The sequence below is a fragment of the Hoplias malabaricus genome, chromosome 6, assembly GCF_029633855.1.
Source record: "Hoplias malabaricus isolate fHopMal1 chromosome 6, fHopMal1.hap1, whole genome shotgun sequence".
Classification (NCBI taxonomy): domain Eukaryota; kingdom Metazoa; phylum Chordata; class Actinopteri; order Characiformes; family Erythrinidae; genus Hoplias; species Hoplias malabaricus.
In genome coordinates this window covers 1005970-1030681 of record NC_089805.1, presented here as the reverse complement: position 1 = coordinate 1030681, position 24712 = coordinate 1005970, and the positions used below count along the sequence as shown (strand labels likewise).

At 43.1% G+C, this 24712-nt stretch overlaps 1 protein-coding gene across 3 annotated transcripts in view; it reads right to left on the bottom strand.

The window, feature by feature from the left end:
- Window positions 1-16943, bottom strand: part of erf (Ets2 repressor factor) — a 59259-nt gene extending 42316 nt beyond the window's left edge. For 2 of the 3 annotated variants that reach the window (XM_066673720.1, XM_066673723.1), the window contains exons 1-4: window positions 16876-16943; window positions 16481-16743; window positions 10331-10461; window positions 8924-9037 (exon numbers count right to left, since the gene is read on the bottom strand). In XM_066673720.1, coding sequence (XP_066529817.1) covers window positions 8924-9014 — 91 coding nt within the window. In that variant the 5' untranslated portion in view covers window positions 9015-9037; window positions 10331-10461; window positions 16481-16743; window positions 16876-16943. The remainder of the gene's footprint in view (window positions 1-8923; window positions 9038-10330; window positions 10462-16480; window positions 16744-16875) is intronic. The other variant, XM_066673721.1, reaches the window with a different exon arrangement.
- Window positions 16944-24712: the final 7769 nt, after the last annotated feature.

Sequence of the window (24712 nt, the reverse complement as noted above, 5' to 3'; positions counted from 1 at the left end):
CGATTATCTCATCCGAGTGTGGGAAAGAGGAGAGGTGGTCGTGGGTAAAATCAACGTAACAACAGGCAGGAGCTGCCCTACGTTCACCATAAAATGAATCAATGTCACCTACCACTGATGTCCACTCAGTGTCCATCACATGAGACACCCAACACTGATGCGCACAGGTCACAGACTCCAGCCTTTGTGTTAAACACAGGTCGATGAGATGATGTCCCCTTAAAGCATAAGGGTAGAGTAAAGTAAAGCACAATACAACTAAAAGAACAGACTGAAAACAGCCCTGGAACATCTACGAAGAGTGAACAAATACCAGTCACTACGCTGAGACACTACAGGACCTAGAGGTGTTGTGCAGGAGTGTATTTGACTCACTATTTTTTCCCCTTATATTGGTATATTTTGGTCATCATGGCAAAACAACAACCAGAATAGCATGAGGATGTGTGTGTGTGTTATATAGTTTCTATTCCAATTTGCATGAAAAGCACAATGGCAGTTGCTAAAGTAGCAACCAAAATGGAGTAAAATGTGGAAGATGAAGCTGCTATAAATGGTTCTTCTGTGGTAAAAAGCCAGATTTCGTCACATGACGAGAACCCTTTTGGAAGCTCAACAGAACCATTTTCAAAAGACGTTGCTACACAGAACCCTTTTAACACTTTCCCCCATCAATCTGAAGAATCATTTCAGTGGGGAAAGAGCCATTTTAGAACTGTATTAGAGAACTATAGAGAACACATGACTCTAACTCGAACCGTAGCCTTGACTAAAGAACCCTCTTTTTTTTTAAATAGTTTATTAACAGTCTTTGGAAAACAAATATAAACAGAACAAATTCAATTAATCTGTTTGTGTCCCTCCTTCAGAATTTAAAATCTCTAATGATTCATTGGTATCCATCTCTTTATTAAGACATCAGTTCCAAATCTGTGTTTAAACAAATGTTCAGTCAACTCAGCACTCACATGGATGTTAACGATGTAGTGTTTTGATAGTGAACGATTCTCAACAGTGACACCCATTTGTTTGGGGTTGTGTTTGGAGCTGGTGCAAATGGATCACGCACTGCAGGTTTTCACACGCATCAGTGTCACTAGTAATTGTGTGATCCACCAGCCAGGAACAGCTAAGCGGTCAGAAGCTGACCACCGACGAAGGGTTGAAGGACGACTAACACAAGTGCATTAGGATGACTGCACCCTACATATTTGGGTAGGTAGCGGTTTATAGTAAAGCCACAGCTCAGAACTTAGTTCTAATCTTTAAGAGCACTGTAGCTTATTAATTTACGCCATATATTGTCTACTTCAATCTTCTCGGATGAATACTGTGTCCCTATTTACTATAAACTGCACTGTTTTGGGGTTCCGTCAGTTTGTAGTAGTGCACTCAAACAACTACAATGCCCACAGCAAATACACCAGTGTTAAATCAGCACTATTAGCGTTAAATCAACACTGCTACATTTGAACACACAAACAAAAAAAAAGTGATTTTGCTGTGCACTGGAAAAAGTAAGCCAATGTGTTGTTTGGTAAAAACCCACAAAGTACTGTCTGAAATTTTACACTAACCCCCTGAATTCAGTTCCCATTAATAGTGCACTGTATAATGAGTGATACAGGGAATTCTGAATAGGGAACCATCTTCGTCCATGTGTACAGTGACCCCTCGTTTTTCGCGGGTGGTCTTAGAACGCACTAGAGGAAAGATATTTTTGTTATGTATTTAACGAGTATTTGGACTTTTAAACCCCTCCCTGTTACTGTTAACAACCCACCCTCTGCATTAAACAGTCGTTCTATAATGTTTTTCAGCTGGAACTACATGTGATATCCCACCAGTTTCTTTAATAGAGTCATTCCTAAGCTGTGATTTAGCGTCAGTAAATTTCACTCGGATGTGGACATGAACCACACACGTACTGTACGTAAGAAACACTTGTAAATGATATATTGTGTCACCTACAGCCCTAGTCTAATACATGTAAATAATTTAAAAAATCCCTTGAAAAAACCCGCAAAGTAGCAAGGGATTACTGTATATACAAGTTGTTAAAACTGTGTAGATGGCATTCATTGCCAGTACAGCTTTTAAACAAACAGGACTGGGGAAGAAGTAAAAATTACACACAGCAGATGCTTTTGTCTTAGTTGTGAAGACGTAAGAGGTCCATTAGCCGGTCTGTTTGTTTTGGTCAGGGACCCATCAGGACACAGGGTCCACACCAGTGATTTATAAATCCTTGATCAGCTCCTGATCAGTTCTCAATGCATCCCTGAGTCCCAGTAGGTGGCATTTACACTTGTAGTTATGATCGGATCACACGAGATACATGTTTATGCCAGGTATGAATGGCCTTAGTGCGTACTGAAATGTCAGAATGTGTATCTGGCAAATGATGATGTAAACCAGTGGTGCTACAGATGGATTTGTGTAATATTAAGTCTTCCCTGTGTCAGTGTTACTTACTTGAATATGACAGCTTACAGTAAATTGTTAAACTGTGGGAAATGAGAAAACAGCAGGAGGTTGAATAGAATTAGGCACAAATGGGTGGAGGCAAGTTGCTTTCACTGTGCTTTGGTTTCCATTTTGAATATCAATTCTTCCATATCGGGCGGCACGGTGGCGCCGCAGGTTAGTGTCGCAGTCACACACCTCCGGGTGACTGTCTGTGAGGGGTGTGGTGTGTTCTCTCTGTGTCTGCGTGGGTTTCCTCCGGGTGACTGTCTGTGAGGAGTGTGGTGTGTTCTCCCTGTGTCTGCGTGGGTTTCCTCCGGGTGACTGTCTGTGAGGAGTGTGGTGTGTTCTCCCTGTGTCTGCGTGGGTTTCCTCCGGGTGACTGTCTGTGAGGAGTGTGGTGTGTTCTCCCTGTGTCTGCGTGGGTTTCCTCCGGGTGCTTGGTAGGCAACTCAAAAGTGACCGTAGGTGTGAGTGAGTGAGTGAATGTGTGTGTGTCGCCCTGTGAAGGACTGGTGCCCCCTCCAGGGTGTATTCCCGCCTTGCGCCCAATGATTCTAGGTAGGCTCTGGACCCACCGCGACCCTGAACTGGATAAGGGTTACAGACAATGGATGGATGGATTCTTCCATATCAATTATTCCTCTCATTTTTCACTGTATAAGAAGTAGCTGGTGCATAGGAAAAGATTATTTTGGAAACCTTCTCTTTTTTTGGCACATCCACACAAAATGAACAAATAAAAATAAATATTCCTTGTAAGCTCACACACATAAAATAGACAGAAGTATAGGGGCACTCTATCTTCTTAACTCTCAGGGTTCTGATGTCTCTAAAGTTGTTTATTTCAATGTACAAAGTACTGAAATGAATAATTCTGCACATGATTTTGTGTAATGGTAAACACAGATGAGCACATAACACAACCCCAATTCCAATGACGTTGGGATGTTGTGTAAAATAAATAAAAACAGGATACGATGATTTGCAAATCCTTTTCAACCAATTTACAATTGAATACACCACAAAGAAAAGATATTTAATGTTCAAACGGATGAACTTTATTGTTTGTTTTTTGTTTGTTATTCACTCGAGGAATTTAGGGATTTCATCATCTACAGCCCATAATATTATCAAACGGTTCAGAGAATCTGGAGAAATCTCTGTAAGTAAGTGGCAAGGCCAAAAAACAGCACTGAATGCCCATGACCTTCGATCCCTCACTGCATTAAAAACCAACATCATTCTGTAATGGATATTATCACATGGGCTCAGGAACACTTCAGAAAACCATTGTCAGTGAACACAGTTCGTCGCTCCATCACCAAGTGCTAGTTAAAACTCTACAGTGCAAAGCATAAGCCATATATCAACAACACCCAGAAACGCCACCAGCTTCTCAGAGCCCGAGCTCTGCTGAGATGGACAGATGCAAAGTGGAAAAGTCTGATGAGTCCACGTTTCAAATTGTTTTTGGAAATCATGGACGGTGTATCCTCCGGGCCAAAGAGGAAAAGGACAGTCCGGATTGTTATAAGCGCACACAGCAAATTCACCAGTATTAAATCAACACCATTAGTGTTAAAATCTACACTTGTCAACACTCTCAGTGTTGATTTAACATTAAAAGTGTTGATTTAACACTGGTGAATTTGCAGTGAAAAGTTCAAAAGCCAGCATCTCTGATGGTATGAGGGTGTGTTAGTGCCCATGGTATGGGTAACTTGTGCATATGTGAAGGCACCATTAATGCTGAAAGGTACATACAGGTTTTGGAGCAACATATGCTGCCATCCGAGCAACGTCTTTTTCAAGGACCTCCTTGCTTATTTCAACAAGACAAGGCCAAGCCACATTCTGCACGTGTTACAACAGCGTGGCTTACTAGACTGGCCTCCCTGCAGTTCAGACCTGTCTCCTATTGAAAATGATTGAAAATGTGTGCCGCATTACGAAGCAAAAAGTATGATAATGGAAGTTTTGCATCAAGCAAGAATGGGAAAGTATTCCACCCACAAAGCTTCAACAATTAGTTTCCTCAGTTCCCAAATGCTTATTGAGAGATGTTCAAAATGAGTGAATATTTGCAAAAAAACAATAAAGTTTATCCGTTTAAACATTAAATATCTTGTCTTTGTAGTGTATTTAATATTTAATGTAGGTTGAAAAGGATTTTCAAATCATCGTATTCTGTTTTTATTTATGTTTTACAAACGTCCTTCCTGTGACTTGGAGATTTTACAAAGTTTGTGCTGGAGGTCTGCATTTTATGGTGATTGACAAGTCTCTCTGGCCAATCAGCGCTCTAAAAAAATACCAGTACCAGATTGGCCTAGTGGAAAAGTAAAAAAGCAGATAGGAGCTGATTAGATACCATTCCGTGAAAAAGCCCATAGGAAAAGAGGTCAACAGGCGCGAATGCTAATGAGCTAAATCAGACACGTTAAAGTGCCATGACACCAGTTGTCTCTTGAGGAGGTGAAAAATGAACCAGAATTCCAAGTCCTAATTTCTTGTAAATAAACCCTAACTCTGGAAAGCAAAGTGATATGTGAATGTAATACTCGAGGCCTTGTGGAGCCCTGTTGGTTTGAGTGTGAGAGAAATGAGTGAACGTGTGAGTGACTAAGAGAGGCTAAATCTAGTTTATGGCCTCATTTGTAGATGTTTTCTTGTTCTCTTCTCCTTTGTGGAGCGACCTTGCCGTTTCTAATCAGAATGACAGACAGACGCGCAGCAGAGAAAGAGAAGGGGGAGAGACAGAAAAGAGACGAGTGAGAATTAAGAGGGGGAGAGGTTAGTAAGGAGAGGAGTACTTCTCATGGCCTACAAACCACTGGAGCATTCTTCTGTGACACAGGGTACAACAGGCCAAGATACCAGTCGCACAGCAAAACTACAAGGCATTGGCCTTGAGATCAAGGCAGTGGTCTGAACCATCTCTGGCTAGGGATTAGCTTTTGCATTTTGTGAAAGTCCACAGCTATCAGTGCGGCAAGGGGGTTTTGCTGGTAGCAGTCAAACTGAGTTGTGCTGTCTCTACGCATACACAGATTTAGGAGTGGCTGTAACTAAAGCAGGCTCAACTACTCTTGAGTCTCTTCAAAGAACAGCAGAAGACTGTGTCTATAAGAGTAGCATATAGGACTCTTTGAAGCTAAACGCAGGGGAGCTATTTGTGTCATGTATTGGCCTTCTTTGTCCTGTTTTGGGGCACGGTGTGTCAGGAGCACACATGGAATCACTGGGTAAAAAAGCAGGAACACACACTGGACAGCAAGTATATTCAGATCTGTATGGAAAGGATACAATACCGGATATCAATAAATCCTATAGTTCTGTTCAGTACATATACACGGTGTTTCTCAAGTAGTGGTGTGTGTGTGTGTGTGTGTGTGCCATACTAGTCTACTTACTGCACTACTATTGCACTCTCAGTGAAGCATATTGGGAAAAAGTGGCTTATATGATGTGATTTAGAAAAATAAATAAATATAAATGTGCTGCAGTTTACCTCTTTATAACAGACACATTTATAAACCCCATCAACATGAATCCAAAAGTCATCCGCTTATCACCGCAGTCGACAAGCCCAGGCAAATCATGTAACATCTGTTTAAAGCCACTTCCAATTAGCACAAATTAGCATTGATTGACCACCGAGTTAACTTTTTAAATGCTGCTTGGACAAGATCAAGCACCAGGAGTCGGCGGTGATGGTTAATGATCAGCCCGTCAGTCACAGATAAAGTTGATCAAAGTGGTGACCTAGATTTTGCGGGGACACTGTGCCAAGGAATCAGAGAGGAGCCGTGCAGGGAGCAGCTAGCGGAGACAGCCCCGAAGGTTTTACTGCATTTTAACAGGGTCTTATTAAGGAAATCAAATGTTAATGTGATCGGTACCAAAAGGGAAAGTGCCCCACCCTGGTCAACACCCACACTATAAGACTATAGCTCTTAAACGGCCCCCGCTGACCCTGTAAAGGGGGCCCAATATACACGTCCACACATATGCATGCATGCAGAATCCAAACACACACTCACAGACACACAAAGGGAGCTTTGTGTTTGACTGCCGGTGAGGTTTTTTTTTCCCTTTGTGCATGCGTGTGTGTAACATGACGCATTATGAAGATGTTTGAAGGTGTCAGGGTCAGCGCCACACTCCTCCAGCCACATTTTCTTTCAGCCATCCACTTTTTTTTTTTTTTTTTGGTTGTGGTTTGAAAAGAGATAAACAGTGGCAGCAAAGGGCTTCCCAGGTTTCCAAGCTGAGAAGGGGAAAACAGAGGAACGAGAGAGAGAGAGAAAGAGTGAGTAAGTGAGAAAGAGTGTGGAAGTTGGGTGGGGGAAAGAGGGAAGAAGCCTCAAGAGAATAAGGGATTAGGAAAAAGGGTCAGGGACAGAGAGAAAGAAAGGGGAGGGACCAAAATGGTGAGAGTGCAAAGGGCTAAGGCAGAAGGCCCAAAATGGAAAGGAGATGGGGGTGGGTGGGATGTGAGTGCAGCATAAAGTGGAAAATAGTGTGCTTCTGTGTATGTAGTAGAGAGAGAGAGAGAGAGAGAGAGAGTGTGATGGCATGTGTGAATGGGGTCTTTGTGATCAAAAGACTTATTTATTTTCTTGCTGCTTGAACTCTTGTAGAAACACACTGGGCCTGTCCCTCTGCTGTCTGCCTCAAACGCCTCACAGCACTTACCTCTCGCTCTTACCACTTACAACTTACAGTCAAGGCCCATGTCTCCCCGACAACAAATATCACTTACCAAACTGAAAAAGTCTGTAGATTTGAACCATGCAAACTAATCTTTGTGTGTTCAACACACACACACACACACAAACACAAGGTCCACTGTCCTCTCCCTCCCCTTCTCCTTGTCCCAGCTGGTATTCACACATTTGTAATAGGATTAACACACTCTGGCTTGGAGGAAGAGAGACGAGCGAGATGAGAAGGAAGAAAGATAGTGAAAAATAGTGGAGAGGAGTTATGAGGTCAAAATTGGGAAGAGAGACATAACAAAACCAAGAAAGAAAGAAAGAAAGAAAGAAAGAAAGAAATAAAGAAAGAAAGAAAAAAGAAAGAAAGAAAGAAAGAAAGAAGAAATAAAGAAAGAAAGAAAGAAAGAAAGAAAGAAAGAAAAAAGAAAGAAAAAGGAAAGAAATAAATAAAGAAAGAAAGAAAAAGGAAAGAAAGAAAGAAAAAGGAAAGAAAGAAAGAAAGAAAGAAAGAAAAAAGAAAGAAAGAAAGAAAGAAAAAGGAAAGAAAGAAAGAAAGAAAAAAAAGAAAAAGAAAGAAAGAAGAAATAAAGAAAGAAAGAAAGAAAGAAAGAAAGAAAAAAGAAAGAAAAAGGAAAGAAATAAATAAAGAAAGAAAGAAAAAGGAAAGAAAGAAAGAAAAAGGAAAGAAAGAAAGAAAGAAAGAAAAAAAAGAAAAGAAAGAAAGAAAGAAAGAAAGAAAGAAAAAAAAGAAAAGAAAGAAAGATTGTTTAATGCTGAATTGACTTGATCTTCGTACCTGTAACTCTTCAATACTGACAACACAAAGGAAAAGTCCTATTTATGTAAATGAGAGGGAACCTAGACTACGATCTACAGATTGTAAACGAAATGGGCTCGACAGGCCACTACTGGAATGTATGGTGACAGTAAAGCGATAACAAATGAATGTAGAAAGAAAGAAAGAAGGTCTCATTTATCAGAAGGAGAATGCCTCACATAGCTACAGGCCGGTGATAACACACAAGACACACGTTTGGCTATTTTAAGTAAATATTTCAAAAGTGATGCAGCCGGGTGCCCTGTGACCACTCAATAAAGTAAATAAAGTCTACAGTAACCCCAGTGAGAGACGGACTGTGTTGTGTGTGTGAGGCCACGGTAAGTCAGTGAGGAAGAGAGACAGCTAGAGAGGAATTTGAAAGTTATATTTGACCCGTTTCAGGCACAACGCCAAGTCTGCCTATAACACCCAGTCTGTGAGGAGAGAGAGGGGGAGAGAGAGAGAGAGACATGGGGGTTAGAAGTAGGGACACAAATCATGACAGAATTTACGTGTGAAATGCTATTTTAAAGGGCTTTTTTAACAATATTAAATTCTAAAATAGCTGGATATAAGCAATGCTAAGTGCAGTACATGCTACGTCTCTAATATTAACTCAGGTAAACCCCATTTACCAGCACTGGTGTTGACAGATACAGGCATCAAAGTACTGCAACATATTCGATGTGGAGAAGTCTATCGTAAATAATTATGCAAATCAAAATACACAGTGCACCACGAGTGGCTTGTGACCGGTTTTTAACTCACTCATTCATACATTCTCGGAATACGTTCCTCAAGGACTGTATAGAGCTATTTACACACCATGACTCTGTGTATCCTTGTTATTACTGCATTCACATGGGAATGATATTGTGTTGCCACTTTGTAAAACACGAGTGAGTGTGTGAACCTGTCAGCGATGCCCTGCGACCGACCGGCCTCACATCCAGGGAGGGTTCCCGACGTGCAACCGGCGATCCCTGGGAGGGCTCAGGACCCATCACGTGAACACGGACACGATGACCTAGGTAAAGAAAATGAATAAATGAATAACATCTGCTCAGGTGTGTGTTTGCATTAATAAAGTTGCTTGGCGACAATAGCACAATCCAAACTAAAGACATTAACTTGTGGAGGAACTCTTTTTGGATTTACTTTATGCAACATTTATACAGAATAGAAGCTGTAATAAACCGTAGGTGACGTCAGGCTCCATCCGTTCATGTGTATTTCTATTGAGTGATGTATAAAAGGCACAAGCTGATCCTATATCAGCTTTTTGAGGCTCAGGTGTTCAAATGTTCAAAAGGGGACTGAGTATAAGGAGTGAAGCAATATGGAAAGTGTGAGTGAGTGGGGCCTACTTGAGTGTGTGTGTGTGTAAGAAGGGCAGTGGTATGTGTGGAACGGTGTCAGTCTATATTGGGGTGTGTGTGTGTGTGTGTGTGTTGACAGCGTCTCTTGTGTCTTCCCAAGGAACTCTCCCTTCCTCCTTACATTGGCACTATGCACAACTTCCACCCTCTTCTCTCCTTCCCCACCATCCTCAAATTCTCCCTTACTCCCCCCACTTCTTGCTTGCTCTCCCCCTCCCCCTCCCTCCCCCCTCCCTCCCTCTCTCTCTTCCCCTCCCTCTCTCTCTCCCTCCCTGAATCTTTCTCTCTCTATGAAATTCCTAAAAATAGCAACAAGGCTTTAAAAAAAAAAAAATCACAAGCGGCCCCAAACCCCATGTCACTGCTCTGTTTGGGTTGGACACACTGTCAGAAAAAAAGGGGGGAAAATCTGGGTTTCATGTTATAGGAACAAAATATAGTGCTATTTGAATGTGGGCGACTACAGCCGGCGAAATAGGGAGAGAATTTAAATGACAGGGTCATGTTGGGATATATGGTGTGGAAAGTAAATAAGAGAAAGCACAGTTCGGAAAAAGAGTGAAATGGTGCCCGGGTTTGGGTCGGGGACTGTGTGGCAAATCTGCTTCAACTGGAATTAACAATCTCCTCCACCTTTTAATACATAGGGTAAATGGAAAGTGTGTGTGTGTGTGTGTGTGTGTGTGTGTTTAAGTCTGCCTATGTGTGAGTTCATGTGGTTTATGAGAATGTTATTAAGGTTTAAGAGTACGCCACCTCAGACTGTGTATGGGTCTGTGTCAATGTTCAGAATATTCTGTTGATGTGTGTGTGTGTGCGCGAAGGTGCGAGTGGAAGTGTGAGACGACGACTCAACAGATCTGTCGTTTATGTCTGAATAAGCATGCGTGCGTTTGTGTGTGTGTGTGTGTGTGTGTGTGTGTGTGTGTGTGTGTGTGTACCTTGCAAGGTCCAGTGCCAGGATGAATGTGGTTAAGCAGCCGGCCTGCCAACGCTCCAACCTCAGCCACGTGCAGCAGGCGCAGAAAAAAAACACCCAGCAGCATCTGTTGCCACGGCCACCACTCTCAGTCTACACAAAGACCAAAGCCCTACTATTAATAACAGCACTGTTAACAATAATAATAACAGCACATCATAAGACCTACGTCATACTGTGGTCTGTTCAGCTGAGGAGGGTGTGTGTGTGTGTGTGTGTGTGTGTGGGTCCCCAGAGTTACATTTGTAGTGCAGCCAGGAGTTGAAAATAGTTGGCAAATTATATTATAGTAATAAATGTCATCTAAGACCTACTCAAAGTCTTTTTTGTTGTGGACGTGATAAGGTCAAATGCCACCAAATAGCATTCTAGATCTACATACACTTCCATCTCATAACTCAATTAAAGTAGAATTACGTCAAAACTTTTGCTATTAACATAAAGAACCTAAAACACCAACAACACACTTATTTAAAAGGACACACACGTTTACTGGGTCAAAACATCATGCAGAGGAACCACCAATAATTATTCTAGAGCTAGCACTGCCCCCTTGTGGGGAATCCTCATCCTGCTAAATATGAGTGAAACAGTGAGTACAGTGGTGCTTGAAAGTTGGTGACCACTTATAATTTTTTATATTTCTCTATAAATATGACCTAAAACAAGGTATAATTCATAATGCACATTTCCACCAGTGATGACAAGCGGTTCTGACCCAGATGAAACAAAACAAGCCCAAACCATGATACTACCACCACCGCGTTTCAAAGATAATTGAGTAGTGCTTTAGCTTCGTGTGACTTTTACACTTTGCAAAGTAATGTCTTATTACTTCCAACGCATCATTCTTCAGTGTTCTCCTGACAGTGGGCTTGTGAACACTGACCTCAGCCAAAGTGAGAGAGGCCTTTATTCGGTTACAATTTACCATGGGTTCCTTTGGGACCTTACAACTATAACACGCCTTGCTCTTAGGAAGGGTAACAATGGTCTTGGACTTCCTCCGTTTATATACAGTATGTCCAGCCTGAAGAGCATCAACAATAATTATTGTGTGGTCCCCAGAAATCTCTCCATTCCATGATACACTTCCACAGACACTTTATGAACTTCAGACTTTGATAGAACCCTGTTCTTTAAGTAGAACAGGGGGCCCACTCCCAGCTGATTGTTACCCCACTTAAATTCACCGTAAAATTAAAAGATAATCCTAGATGTTCAGAAACTTTTGGCACACAGACAGTTAATATCGGATCATTTCTTTCTTTCCTCAATATTAAACGATACATTTATTTATTTTTATCCCGAAATAGTGCTTGATTTTGATCACCTTCATTCATTTTTATTTCAGGAATTTCTGGTCTTGGACTCCTACATAAATATAACTGAGTTATGTAACGACTTAGGAAAGGACATCATCATCATCTCAGCGTGCACATGGGTGACCTTGATGTGGGCTTGCACTGTGGGTGCTGGTCTTGCTACTTAATGTGGAACGCAGGACGATAAGTCCCAATGTTTACTAGTTTATGTTTGATTTCTTTAATATCTTTGATCCCATATAAGGGTCAAGTAACGGGCAAGAATAGTCTAAAATCCCACTTGCAAAACTGCACCAATTTGTCACCCTATGTTCCTAAACAAATAAACACTGTAATTAAAAAGAAAGCTAAAGGTTAGTTAAGGGAAAGTAAAAGAAGCGAACTTGAGGCCGGAGGATCACCGTCTCAATTCCCGGGACCAGCAAGGAAACATTCATTCACGGTTGAAGTGCCCTTGAGCAAGGCATCTAACACCCAAACTGTTCCCCAAGAGCCCCCTGCTCTGGTTGTGTGTGTGTTCGCTGCCCCTAGTGTTTGTGAAGAATTGCTCAAAAGTGTGTGTTTGTGTGATCACTACCACGGATAGAGCAAATGCAGAGATAAAGGTGTTTCTTCTTTTTCTTCTTAATGCAGAGCTGGACCACCTTATGTGCTCACTGCGCAGGGCCCCTCAAATTAATAAAGGCCTTATCGTCTCCCCCTCGCGTCAAGTTACGGGTGTATCATCAGAAGGTGAAGCAAAACTATCCTTCAGGATCCGAAAAGAGGAAGGAAGGCTCTGCGAGACTGCGGGAACAGCGGTGAGGTAAAACTGTCTATTCTTCTCGAGGTCGGATTGTTTAAAAATAATAGTCTACTAACGTAGCTGCGGGAATATATTTAGAGTTGGCATGAACTGCGCAGCTGCTCTCCACAACATTAAAAGCCTTGCAGGGTAAGAGTACCATGAACCAAACTTTGAAGCAGGAAAGTGAAATGGGAACCTATACTGATGTTTTTATACTGTCTATTCATTCATTCATTCATTATCAGTAACCCTTATCCAGTTCAGGGTCGCGGTGGGTCCAGAGCCTACCGGGAATCATTGGGCGCAAGGTGGGAATACACCCTGGAGGGGGCGCCAGTCCTTCACAGGGCAACACACACACACACACACATTCACTCACACCTACGGACACTTTTTGAGTCGCCAATCCACCTACCAACATGTATTTTTGGACTGTGGGAGGAAACCGGAGCACCCGGAGGAAACCCACGCAGACACAGAGAGAACACACCACACTCCTCACAGACAGTCACCCGGAGGAAACCCACGCAGACACAGAGAGAACACACCACACTCCTCACAGACAGTCACCCGGAGGAAACCCACGCAGACGCAGGGAGAACACACCACACTCCTCACAGACAGTCACCCGGAGGAAACCAACGCAGACGCAGGGAGAACACACCACACTCCTCACAGACAGTCACCCGGAGGAAACCCATGCAGACGCAGGGAGAACACACCACACTCCTCACAGACAGTCACCCGGAGGAAACCCATGCAGACGCAGGGAGAACACACCACACTCCTCACAGACAGTCACCCGGAAGAAACCCAAGCAGACACAGGGAGAACACACCACACTCCTCACAGACAGTCACCCGGAGGAAACCCACGCAGACACAGGGAGAACACACCACACTCCTCACAGACAGTCACCCGGAGGAAACCCAAGCAGACACAGGGAGAACACACCACACTCCTCACAGACAGTCACCCGGAAGAAACCCAAGCAGACACAGGGAGAACACACCACACTCCTCACAGACAGTCACCCGGAGGAAACCCACGCAGACACAGGGAGAACACACCACACTCCTCACAGACAGTCACCCAGAGGAAACCCAGGCAGACACAGAGAGAACACACCACACTCCTCACAGACAGTCACCCGGAGGAAACCCACACAGACACAGGGAGAACACACCACACTCCTCACAGACAGTCACCCGGAGGAAACCCACGCAGACACAGGGAGAACACACCACACTCCTCACAGACAGTCACCCGGAGGAAACCCAGGCAGACACAGAGAGAACACACCACACTCCTCACAGACAGTCACCCAGAGGAAACCCACACAGACACAGGGAGAACACACCACACTCCTCACAGACAGTCACCCGGAGGAAACCCACGCAGACACAGAGAGAACACACCACACTCCTCACAGACAGTCACCCGGAGGAAACCCACGCAGACACAGAGAGAACACAACACACTCCTCACAGACAGTCACCCGGAGGAAACCCACGCAGACGCAGGGAGAACACACCACACTCCTCACAGACAGTCACCCGGAGGAAACCCAAGCAGACACAGGGAGAACACACCACACTCCTCACAGACAGTCACCCGGAGGAAACCCACGCAGACACAGAGAGAACACACCACACTCCTCACAGACAGTCACCCGGAGGAAACCCAAGCAGACACAGGGAGAACACACCACACTCCTCACAGACAGTCACCCGGAGGAAACCCAAGCAGACACAGGGAGAACACACCACACTCCTCACAGACAGTCACCCGGAGGAAACCCAAGCAGACACAGGTACACGTTTAAACTTCCCCAAACACACCAGTGCACTCTAAAACTTTCTTACTATTCCATTCCACATTAAAACATGACGTAGTTACTACCACGGGCTAAGTTTGGTTCCAGTTTAATATTGCCATGATAATAACACAGTTACACTAACACCGTCATATTTGACCTTAAACAGTGAAGCAGTAACGTGAGCCTGGACAAAACGACTGCAACATTTAAGGTGACACAAAGTTGGAAGCTGGAAAACACACAGCTATGTTTTGTCCTTTTTCTTCCACCTTACGTGTTGTTTATTTATATATTGGGGTTTATTTTCAATAAACATCGGTTGTGTACACCTCATTTTGTTCTGGTCATGGCTGTTTATGTTTAAGCCAAAAAGAGGAGGTAGAAACATTGTCACATTTTGTCTCACAGAGTTCAGGGAGGGCCCCTTATCAACATGTTGCTTAGGACCCCAGGACGTTTCTGTCTTAATGGAACTGAGTTGTAATCATGACTCTGTCCTCCACTCTGAAGTGTGCTGCAGGCGCCAGGTTCACAATTTGAATGTGTACTTACTAAATACAGTCGAGATTCAATCCCCACCTCAGGTCACTGTTTGTGTGGAGTTTTAATGTGTTCTCTGTGTCTGTGTGGGTTTCCTCCGGGTGACTTTCTGTAAGGAGTGTGGTGTGTTCTCCCTGTGTCTGTGTGGGTTTCCTCCGGGTGCTAGTGTCCTCACACAGTACAAAAACACAGTATTGTAGTTGGTTTGTCTGTTCTTATGTTTGAGTGTGTGATGCCCTGTGGTGGACCCTGTTCGGGTGTTTTCCTGCCTTGAGTCCACGCAGGCTGAGCAATAACAGAGTCTAACATGGTCTCAGTGAGAAAACAACTCTCAACAGCCTCTGAGCCACAGTTAGAATTCAAATATGCAGCTATTCAAAATACCTTTAACCGGCCAGACATGTTTGCCCTACATTCTGTGACACGGAGAGTTAACAGTCAAGAAAAGATTTACATGAATTACCCTCACGGTTAACTCACTCGGAGTTACACTTCTGAAACATCTGCCAAACCTTCAGATCAACTTCTATTGTCCCTGGCTCCCTCGCTACACTTGGTTGAGCTTGGTTTCCATCTAGTGGCAGAAAGTGGTACTGCTACAGAATACTACTCATTACTAAAACTAAATACACCAATCAGCGTGTAAAATTACTACTTAATTTATTTCAAGGGAAAATATATACACACAGGGGTTGGACAATGAAAGTGAAACCCCTGTCACTGTAGTGTGGGAGGTGTCATGGCTAAACTGGAGCAGCCTGGTGGACAATCTTCATTAACTCCACACTGCACCAGTAAGACCATGTGCATCCAATGGTTCAAACACTGTGTCCTGAAGGCGGTGCCGTGTATCAGGACGACAACGCACCAATACACACAGCGAGACTGGTGAAAGACTGGTTTGATGAACATGAAAGTGAAGTTGAACATCTCCCATGGCCTGCACAGTCACCAGATCTAAATATTATTGAGCCACTTTGGGGTGTTTTGGAGGAGCGAGTCAGGAAACGTTTTACTCCACCAGCATCATGTAGAGACCTGGCCACTATCCTGCAAGAAGAATGGCTTCAAATCCCTCTGACCACTGTGCAGGACTTGTGTATGTCATTCCCAAGACCAACTGACGCTGTATCGGCCGCAAAAGGAGGCCCTACACCACACTAATACATTACTGTGGTCTAAAACCAGGTGTTTCACTTTCATTGTCCAACCCCTGTGTTCTCCCTGTGTCTGCATGGGTTTCCTGCGAGTGACTGTCTGTGAGGAGTGTGGTGTGTTCTCCCTGTGTCTGCGTGGGTTTCCTCTGGGTGCTCCGGTTTCCTTCCACAGTCCGACTCAAAAGTGTCTGTAGGTGTGAGTGTGTGAGTGAATGTGTGTGAGTGTGTGTGTTGCCCTGTGAAGGACTGGTGCCCCCTCCAGGTTGTATTCCCACCTTGTGCCCAATGATTCCAGGTAGGCTCTGGACCCACCGTGACCCTGAACTGGATAAGGGTTACAGACAATGGATGGATGGATGAATGATTGACAACATAAGAGGGAACAGTGTGAACACAAATGTTTGAGTGTGCTAACTAAAAAATGTACAGTGTCAGGCCTGAGGACGAAGACTACATGTAACGTTTTATAGATCAACTCTCATACCATGGTTGGCTGTGCGGCATTCAGATGCACCAATCAGTCAAAGAAAGGAGTGCAGATGTATGGCTCCCCCGAGGTAAAACACAGAAGGCAAAATGGTTAGCGATGATCAGCAGAAACCTGACAATCACAAGAAACCACAATAACAGAAAATTGTGTCCAGTAAGTTATCATTAAACAAAAATTAGACATCTCATACGCAGTGACGCAGCAGGTAGTGTCACAGTCACACAGCTCCAGACACGTGTTCCATGCCATCGAGGGGGCTACACAGTTAAGAGGGTAATCAGTTTGTAAGAAATGCAAGGATGCACTTACATACAATAATTAGAGTCCTGATGGAGAACAGAGCATTTTACTACGACTGAAAGAGTCCAAGGGATGTGCTCTCTACCAACCATCAGATGAGGCCTTTGATCTCGTCTGTAGAGCAGAGCAGCTGTTCTGGGCGAGAACTAGTGTCTCCCTCATGGAGCTCAGTGATGCTGGGCACTGCTGGAAAGAGAGGACATGCTCCTGGAAAGCAACCTTCCTTCATGCCATGATCTGAAAAAAAACATTACCAGCAGGTACATCAGGCTGAGGTTATGAACAGAGTCCGAGTGAATCAGAGCTGCAAGGAGGGAAACGCAGATTGACGGTGGACATCTTGTTCGTAAGAGTCAGAGTAGAAAAGCAAAGAAGACGAATTATTCTTCAGCACCTGCAGCTACAACAATTACACCACTGTCAAGTACCTTGATCATTGCCATGAACATAGCTGTGCACCTGTAGCTGTAGTTTAATATCACGTGACCCAAATATACTGTAGTTTCATTTAACTGTTCATATAAAATGTTTGATATGTACAACAACTTAAAATGTAACTTTACCGTACATCAAAGACAGTGCTGGTCTTTCAAGGAGGGGAAGCTCAGAACAGAATGAAAATGTAATGCTCCCACGGATCTTTACACCAAAGGATCGCTGATTCGCTCATTTCACTGTCAATCAAAAAGGGATTCAGCCTCAGACAGATCATCCAATCATCATGCAGAAGCTGAGCGTCCGGGCCAGCCCACTGCCCCATAGACCCCCAGAGACGATGGACGGGACAAAGCCCAGCATTTATCCAATGACTCGTCTCGTTTCGCTGCACTTCGCTGCTTCGCTATTGAACTCTGTGGACTGTTTAAATCACTGTGAAGCTGCGGGAATGACTGAGAGGAAAGCCGCGTCTTTACCAGTGATAAGAAGCTGATTCTGAAAAAAAGTTGAGCGCGTTGTAGTGCATATTTATTCAATGACATGTACACAACAGTATATATTTGATCACTTATTTTTTTAACATTTTAGGGGAAGCTGAGCTTCACTTGCAGTCTTAGAGCAATCGCCTCTGATCAAAGACTAGAAGTGATGTGACCTTAAAGTTATTAGTGAAATGAAAATGCTAGTCTCAATAAGTAGCTGGCTGGCTAATTAAGATAAACATTTAATTGTTAATGCTGAGCGAATACAAAAATAATGCATCAAAAAGGGCAACATACTGCTTGGTAAGTAATGGAAACAAATGTGTTTCTATGGGCTGAACGTAGCATGTTTGGAACTATTCACCACTCGCACTGCTCAGAGAAAAGTCTCTGCCCCCTTTACAACGGTTCCCTATGAGAGTATCGCCACTCTGTTGTTTCTACCGCTCTGTTTACATCAGCACTCTCTAGTGGCGGTTCCTGGAAAACCTTTCGGGGAGCAATTGTTGCGATAACTTCTAAAGTGTCTTGTTTAGTGGAAAAATTAAGAGTTAGCGATCTAGACAACTGGCACATTTCACTGTACAAATTAATCAGGAATCTAACTTGACAGTGTCATCTAACACTGAAGAGTTTTATTTCTTTGGTCACCTCATATAGAAATACCACCAGTAACCACTAGATTCTTAAAGCTTTCTCTTTATCTACAGACTGAGCAGTGTTTGTGGAGAGCTTTATCCAGGTGTTCATTATAAAGGTCTGTTTTAATAAAGTTATTTTGCCTCTACAGTGAATCAAACATCAACTGTGGTCATAAACAAATAAATTACTATTAAGTCACTCTCACAGATATTTTGAAGAGAGACCAGTTTTATCACTACTCTATATTCTATAGATTTTTCACTCTTCAGATGTTTTATTTTAGGTGCAGGAGTTCCAGAATAAAGTATTGTGGAGTTTATAGAAATCACACTGACCAGATTGCTAACTACTCTCTCTACACGGTTCTGGCTGCTCCGGGTATTCACTTGTGTGATTAATGCAGGGAAAAGGGTAGGGGGCCATTTGGAACATGCCTCACCATGTATATGATGAAAGTACGTTGGGGTGAGCCCTCCCTGAATCCACTGAGAACGTACTGAAGGCTCTGCAGCTCCATATTTATGAGAGGTGTCTGGGGCAATCTTCCACCATCTTGAAACTGCCCAAAAAAAGAGGCAGCACTGTAAAGCCTCTAAAAACCTAATGATTGGACTGTGGCACTTAGAGGCGGGACACACCGTGTGTCAGAGCTCGGTTAATACAGAGCCATGGGTTTTTATTGTAGTAGAATGAAAGGAAAAAGACATTACACACAGGCAAATAAACTTCAGCCTTGTACACGATACAGTTGGCTTCTTACTCAAACACACCGTTCCACCTTTGTTGTCACACTTGTGATGTCATGAAACGGTGAACAACAGGGTAATCATTTTGCGCTACCTGCCCGATTTAGACTGCGCATGCGCAGCCCTGCAGCAGACCCCAAAACAGAGGAGCTTTATCTTCAAGACTGAATAACTTTAAACACACATTAACACGAGGTAGTCTTTCCTTGCTGTTCTTCACGTTTTAAGCAGCTAGAGCCTCTACAAATGTGTTTATTTACAGCTGAATATATCCGTGTAGATATGATGTACTCTTTTGTTTAAACAAAACATGACGAATAACGATCATGTCGCTCAACCAATCAGAGCTGTGTCAGAGTTAGCAGCTAAGTGTTTACAAGCATGATATTCTGCGCATGAGCAGTCGGGCAGCAGCCCAAAACTAGTAGCTACAGGGATATTCAAGGCGTCTGAAGCTTCAAAAGAAAATTACACACGCGGACACACCACTTTAACGCTACGACTTATCGTAATTAAAGAAAGATGAACAGCACATTTCTTCCCAACTTTCAAAAATCAAAAAGAGAAAAGATGAGTCATAGAAAATTTAGTTCTATATTAATAAACTCAGTATAATATTTAAAATATTGTTGACTTTAGCTCGGCTTTCAACACCGTTGTGCCGCAGCTACTTCAAAGCAAACTGTCCCAGCTGTCAGTGCCGGACTCCATGTGTCAGTGGATTGCAAACTTCCTCACAGACAGAAGACAGTATGTGCGGCTTGGGAAACACACCTCAGACCTTCGAACACTCAGTACTGGAGTTCCACAAGGGTGTGTTCTTTCACCCCTTCTCTTCAGCCTTTACACCAACGACTGTGTCTCCAAGGAACCAGCTGTAAAGCTCCTGAAGTTTGCAGATGATTCCACTCTGGTGGGCCTCATAGCCAATAGTGATGAGTCTGCTTACAGAAAGGAGGTTGGTCAGCTGGTGTCCTGGTGCAGTGACAACCACTTGCTGCTGAACACAGACAAGACTGTAGAGATGGTGGTGGATTTCCGACGCAACCCACCCCCTGTATCCCCCCTCTACATCAATGGCACCGCAGTTTCCACTGTAGAGTCACTCAAGTTCCTGGGCACCACCATATCCAGGGACCTGAAGTGGGAGAGGAACACTGTCTCCATCACCAAGAAAGCTCAGCAGAGAATGTTCTTCTTGAGGCAGCTCAAGAAATTTGACCTGCCACAGACCCTGATGATCCAGTTCTACACAGCGATCATCGAGTCCATCATCACCTCATCCATAACCACCTGGTTTGGTTCCTCTACCTCACAAGAAAGAGCCAGGCTCCAGCGCATCATCAGATCAGCAGAGAATATCATTGGATGTAACCTGCCATCGCTTCAGGAGATCCACACCAGCAGGGTGAGGAAACGCGCTCGCAAAATTACGCTTGACCCCTCACATCCTGGACATCACCTCTTCCAGACTCTCCCTTCTGGTAGAAAACTAAGGACCATCAAAACCAGCACAACACGACATGCTAACAGCTTCTTTCCCAGAGCTGTAGCTCTCCTCAACCACAGTGAACACCTCTGAGTCTCCAAACCACTGAACTAAACCGACTGGACTTAACTGCACTGAACAGGACACTTTACTCACTTGCACTATGCTATTTTGCACAGCTGTACAGAAGTTCTATTTCTGTAACTCCTACAACAATACATAATATAACCTACTTCAGGTATATTTGGAAACATTTATATTCATACTCATATCTGTACAGTATAGATTTTATATTTTATGTTGTCTAATTTATGTCTTAATGCTCTTTTTTTCTGCTAGTACTTAACTGTATTCTTTAGTTTATTTATTGTTTATTGTACCTCTTTTAGAGTTATGTTTGTTAACAGTCTGTGTTACATGTCATACATGTGTTGCTGTCACCAAGACAAATTCCTAGTATGTTTAACATACCTGGCGAAATAAAGAGATTCTGATTCTGAAAATAATAGTTATTTTCACTATTTATTTACTTAGTCATGTTTTTTAATTAAAAATATTTTTTGGTTTGTTTTTGAGAAAAAGGTGTTATTCCAATTATTATATTATTTTACTTTTATACACTATATATTATTCAATCATTATCTGTAACCCTTATCCAGTTCAGGGTCGCAGTGGGTCCAGAGCCTACCTGGAATCATTGGGCGCAAGGCAGGAACACACCCTGGAGGGGGCACCAGTCCTTCACATGGTGACACAGACACTCACACACACTTACGGACACATTTGAGTCACCAATCCATCTACCAACGTGTGTTTTTGGAATGTGGGAGGAAACCGGAGCACCCGGAGGAAACCCACGCAGACACAGGTAGAACACACCACACTCCTCACAGACAGTCACCCGGAGGAAACCCACGCAGACACAGGTAGAACACACCACACTCCTCACAGACAGTCATCCGGAGGAAACCCACGTGGACACAGGTAGAACACACTACACTCCTCACAGACAATCACCCGGAGGAAACCCACGCAGACACAGGTAGAACACACCACACTCCTCACAGACAGTCACCCGGAGGAAACCCACGCAGACACAGAGAGAACACTCCACACTCCTCACAGACAGTCATCCGGAGGAAACCCACACGGACACAGAGAAAACACACCACACTCCTCACAGACAGTCATCCGGAGGAAACCCACGTGGACACAGAGAGAACACACCACACTCCTCACAGACAGTCACCCGGAGGAAACCCACGCAGACACAGAGAGAACACACCACACTCCTCACAGACAGTCACTCGGAGGAAACCCACGCAGACACAGAGAGAACACACCACACTCCTCACAGACAGTCACTCAGAGGAAACCCACGTGGACACAGAGAAAACACACCACACTCCTCACAGACTTTTGAATTGTGAATTTTGTTGTGATAAATCTAATAATAGTGGAATATTATAATGGAGCAACAAACATTCAAGTGTGAGTAATAACCCAGAATTGGGTGACTTGTGTGAATTTAGATCAAACGTTATTGTATTTATACTCAAATAAAGGTAATAAAATGTAGCCATATCTTCTTGTCTTGTATAGTTTTGTGTAGTTGTGCATCTCCAAAGAATACTGAAGTCTGGCCTTCACTTTAAAGAAACTTGTTTCAGGATATGCACCGGTGCTCAATCCCTTGAGCTTTTTGTATGCTCTTTGCTCTGGCTTCACACACACACACACACACACACACACACACACACACAAGCAGAAATACCTTTTAAGTAGACAGGTTTTCCCCAGACAAACCCTCACAAAGGTGAAAGAGAAAGAGAAAACAAATCAGACTCGGACACTTCTTGGTCTAAAGTCGCACTTTAATCCTAACACATATTGGTTGATTCGCCCACTCCCTCCCCTCTCCATTCCCACCCCAAACAACAGGCACACAGAGAGCGATGAGTAAAGGACAGTTCAACAGTTTCTGAACAAAATCCAAAACGGGTTACAAACTCCATGGAGAGCTTCTGAGGTAAGAGCAGGAGAACACACAGACAAAGAGGAGGGGGAAAAAGGATCCTAGCATTTACAGAAATACAGAGTCAAAAAGTGACCATCATAAGAGTCGTTATCATCTACCAACGTCAGCATTATTCCGTGAGGACATTTTCTGAGATACGAGAAAAACGAAAGCTTCTGCATGTTTCATAAAAACGTGTAAAGAGAAAAAGTTACCGTGGAACTCTTTGGTTTTCACTGTTGAGGTCTTTTTTTTATCATAAGTAAAATCTTCCTTAGTTGCCCTCATCAAATTACCTTTGGATTAAAGCTGCATTTTTAAAACAAAGAAAACGCTTTGAACAATGGAAGGTGGAAAATTAAACGTATTAAATATCTATCAAAACAAACGTAAAAAATTGGGGAAGGGTGCGTTCCCTTTTTCGATATGTGGCACGTCACTTGAAAATTTGCTTTTTAAAGGTCTATAGTATCGTTTTTAGCAGTAAACCACTGGATTTACTGGATCCACAGATGATACAGAACCGGGCCCATTAGGACACACCTTATATCTGACCTTCGTTACGGAAAAAGCTAATTTTACAAACAAGGCAAATTAATCAGTAAGTGGCTGCTCTTGATATGTTACTGAGCTACAAGTGTCTGTGTATAGTCTGTAGGTGTGTGTGTGTGTGTGTGTGTGTGTCTAGTACCAGTGGCAGTAGTCCACAGGTGGTAACTTTGGTATCACTCTAGATTCTCTGTAGAGAACACACACATACATGCACAAAGAGAAATAAAGACACGTTATGTCACAACATATTATGGGATTTAACACAGTAAACTATTCCTGGCGAAAAAAATAAATACAAATAAATACAACTCTGCTGAGGTTCTGAACGTAGGCCAGAAATAGAAGAAAGCTGCGTAACTGGGGGGAAGTTTGTGAACCCTTTTACTCACGCAAATGAAGCTAATCAAACCCTCTCCTGAGCAACGTCTCCTCTGTTCACCTTTTTCAAAAAAGTTAAAGCTTTTGTATTCATCTATTTGGCATTTCTAATCAGACATGAGGTATATGCAGTATATCTCTCTTTCTCTCGTATCCAACTCATCGAAAAGAAAAGACAAAGAAGGTAAAGGAATGAGTTGGATCTAGGGTTTGGAGGTTGGACCGTGTTTATCGGGTACCACTCAGTACCAATCACCGCAGGTAACAGACTGAACCGTGGCTGAACAAGTCCAGCGCCTGTTTTCTACTTTGGATAATTAGTTCTTTGCTGTGACCCTTTGGTTCGGTGTTGGTTCGGTGTCGGTTCAGCAGCGGGTGGATCGGGGAACCTCACCCCCGCCAAAGAAAGAGTACATCGTTGGTTTTGCTAGTTGTAGTTTAAAAGAGATTAGAAAAGAGATTGGCATTAATCTCAGCGACGACGCGTACGTGATTCCTCCCAGAATGCCACCCCACATCGTTCCAGTTTGTTACAAAGATTAAAAAAGACCAAATCGATAAATTAAAAAACAGCATAAATACATAAATAAGCCAATAAATAAAGATGAGTCGCTAACGTACAAATCATCGAACAAACCGTCGCAAAAACAACCCCCCGCTCCCTTCAACAATAAATACAAATATCTCTGAATGAAAAGGAAAATCCAAAGAGAGACAGTTTAAAGCTTTTGGTCTAAAGTCATCATTATCATCGTCAACATTTTCATAAGGACTTTTTTTTTTCTTTTTTCTCTTTTTTTTTTTTTTTTTTTTTAAGTCACAGCCTTTTATTTTTTTTTTTTTTTACATTAGCAATAATTAAGCAGTAGAACATAGATTTTTTTTTCCTACAAAATCTATCGAAGCACTAACAGGTACATTCCCTCTAGAAGTGTATATCAACTGCCTTCACAGCTGATTCGAACCCCCCCCCCCCCCTCCCACTAGATTTCTCATTGGTTGCTATGCGTCCGTGTTCTTTGAGCGAGATCACTTAGTCAAACACTGTTTTTGGTAACACACTGGACAGAAGGTGTGTAGGCTAACTGGTTATTTTCGGTTTGGTTTTACATGCTGGAGAATAGCTTCCTTGCTCACACACACACGCACACACACTCACCCACGCGCACACACTTACAAACA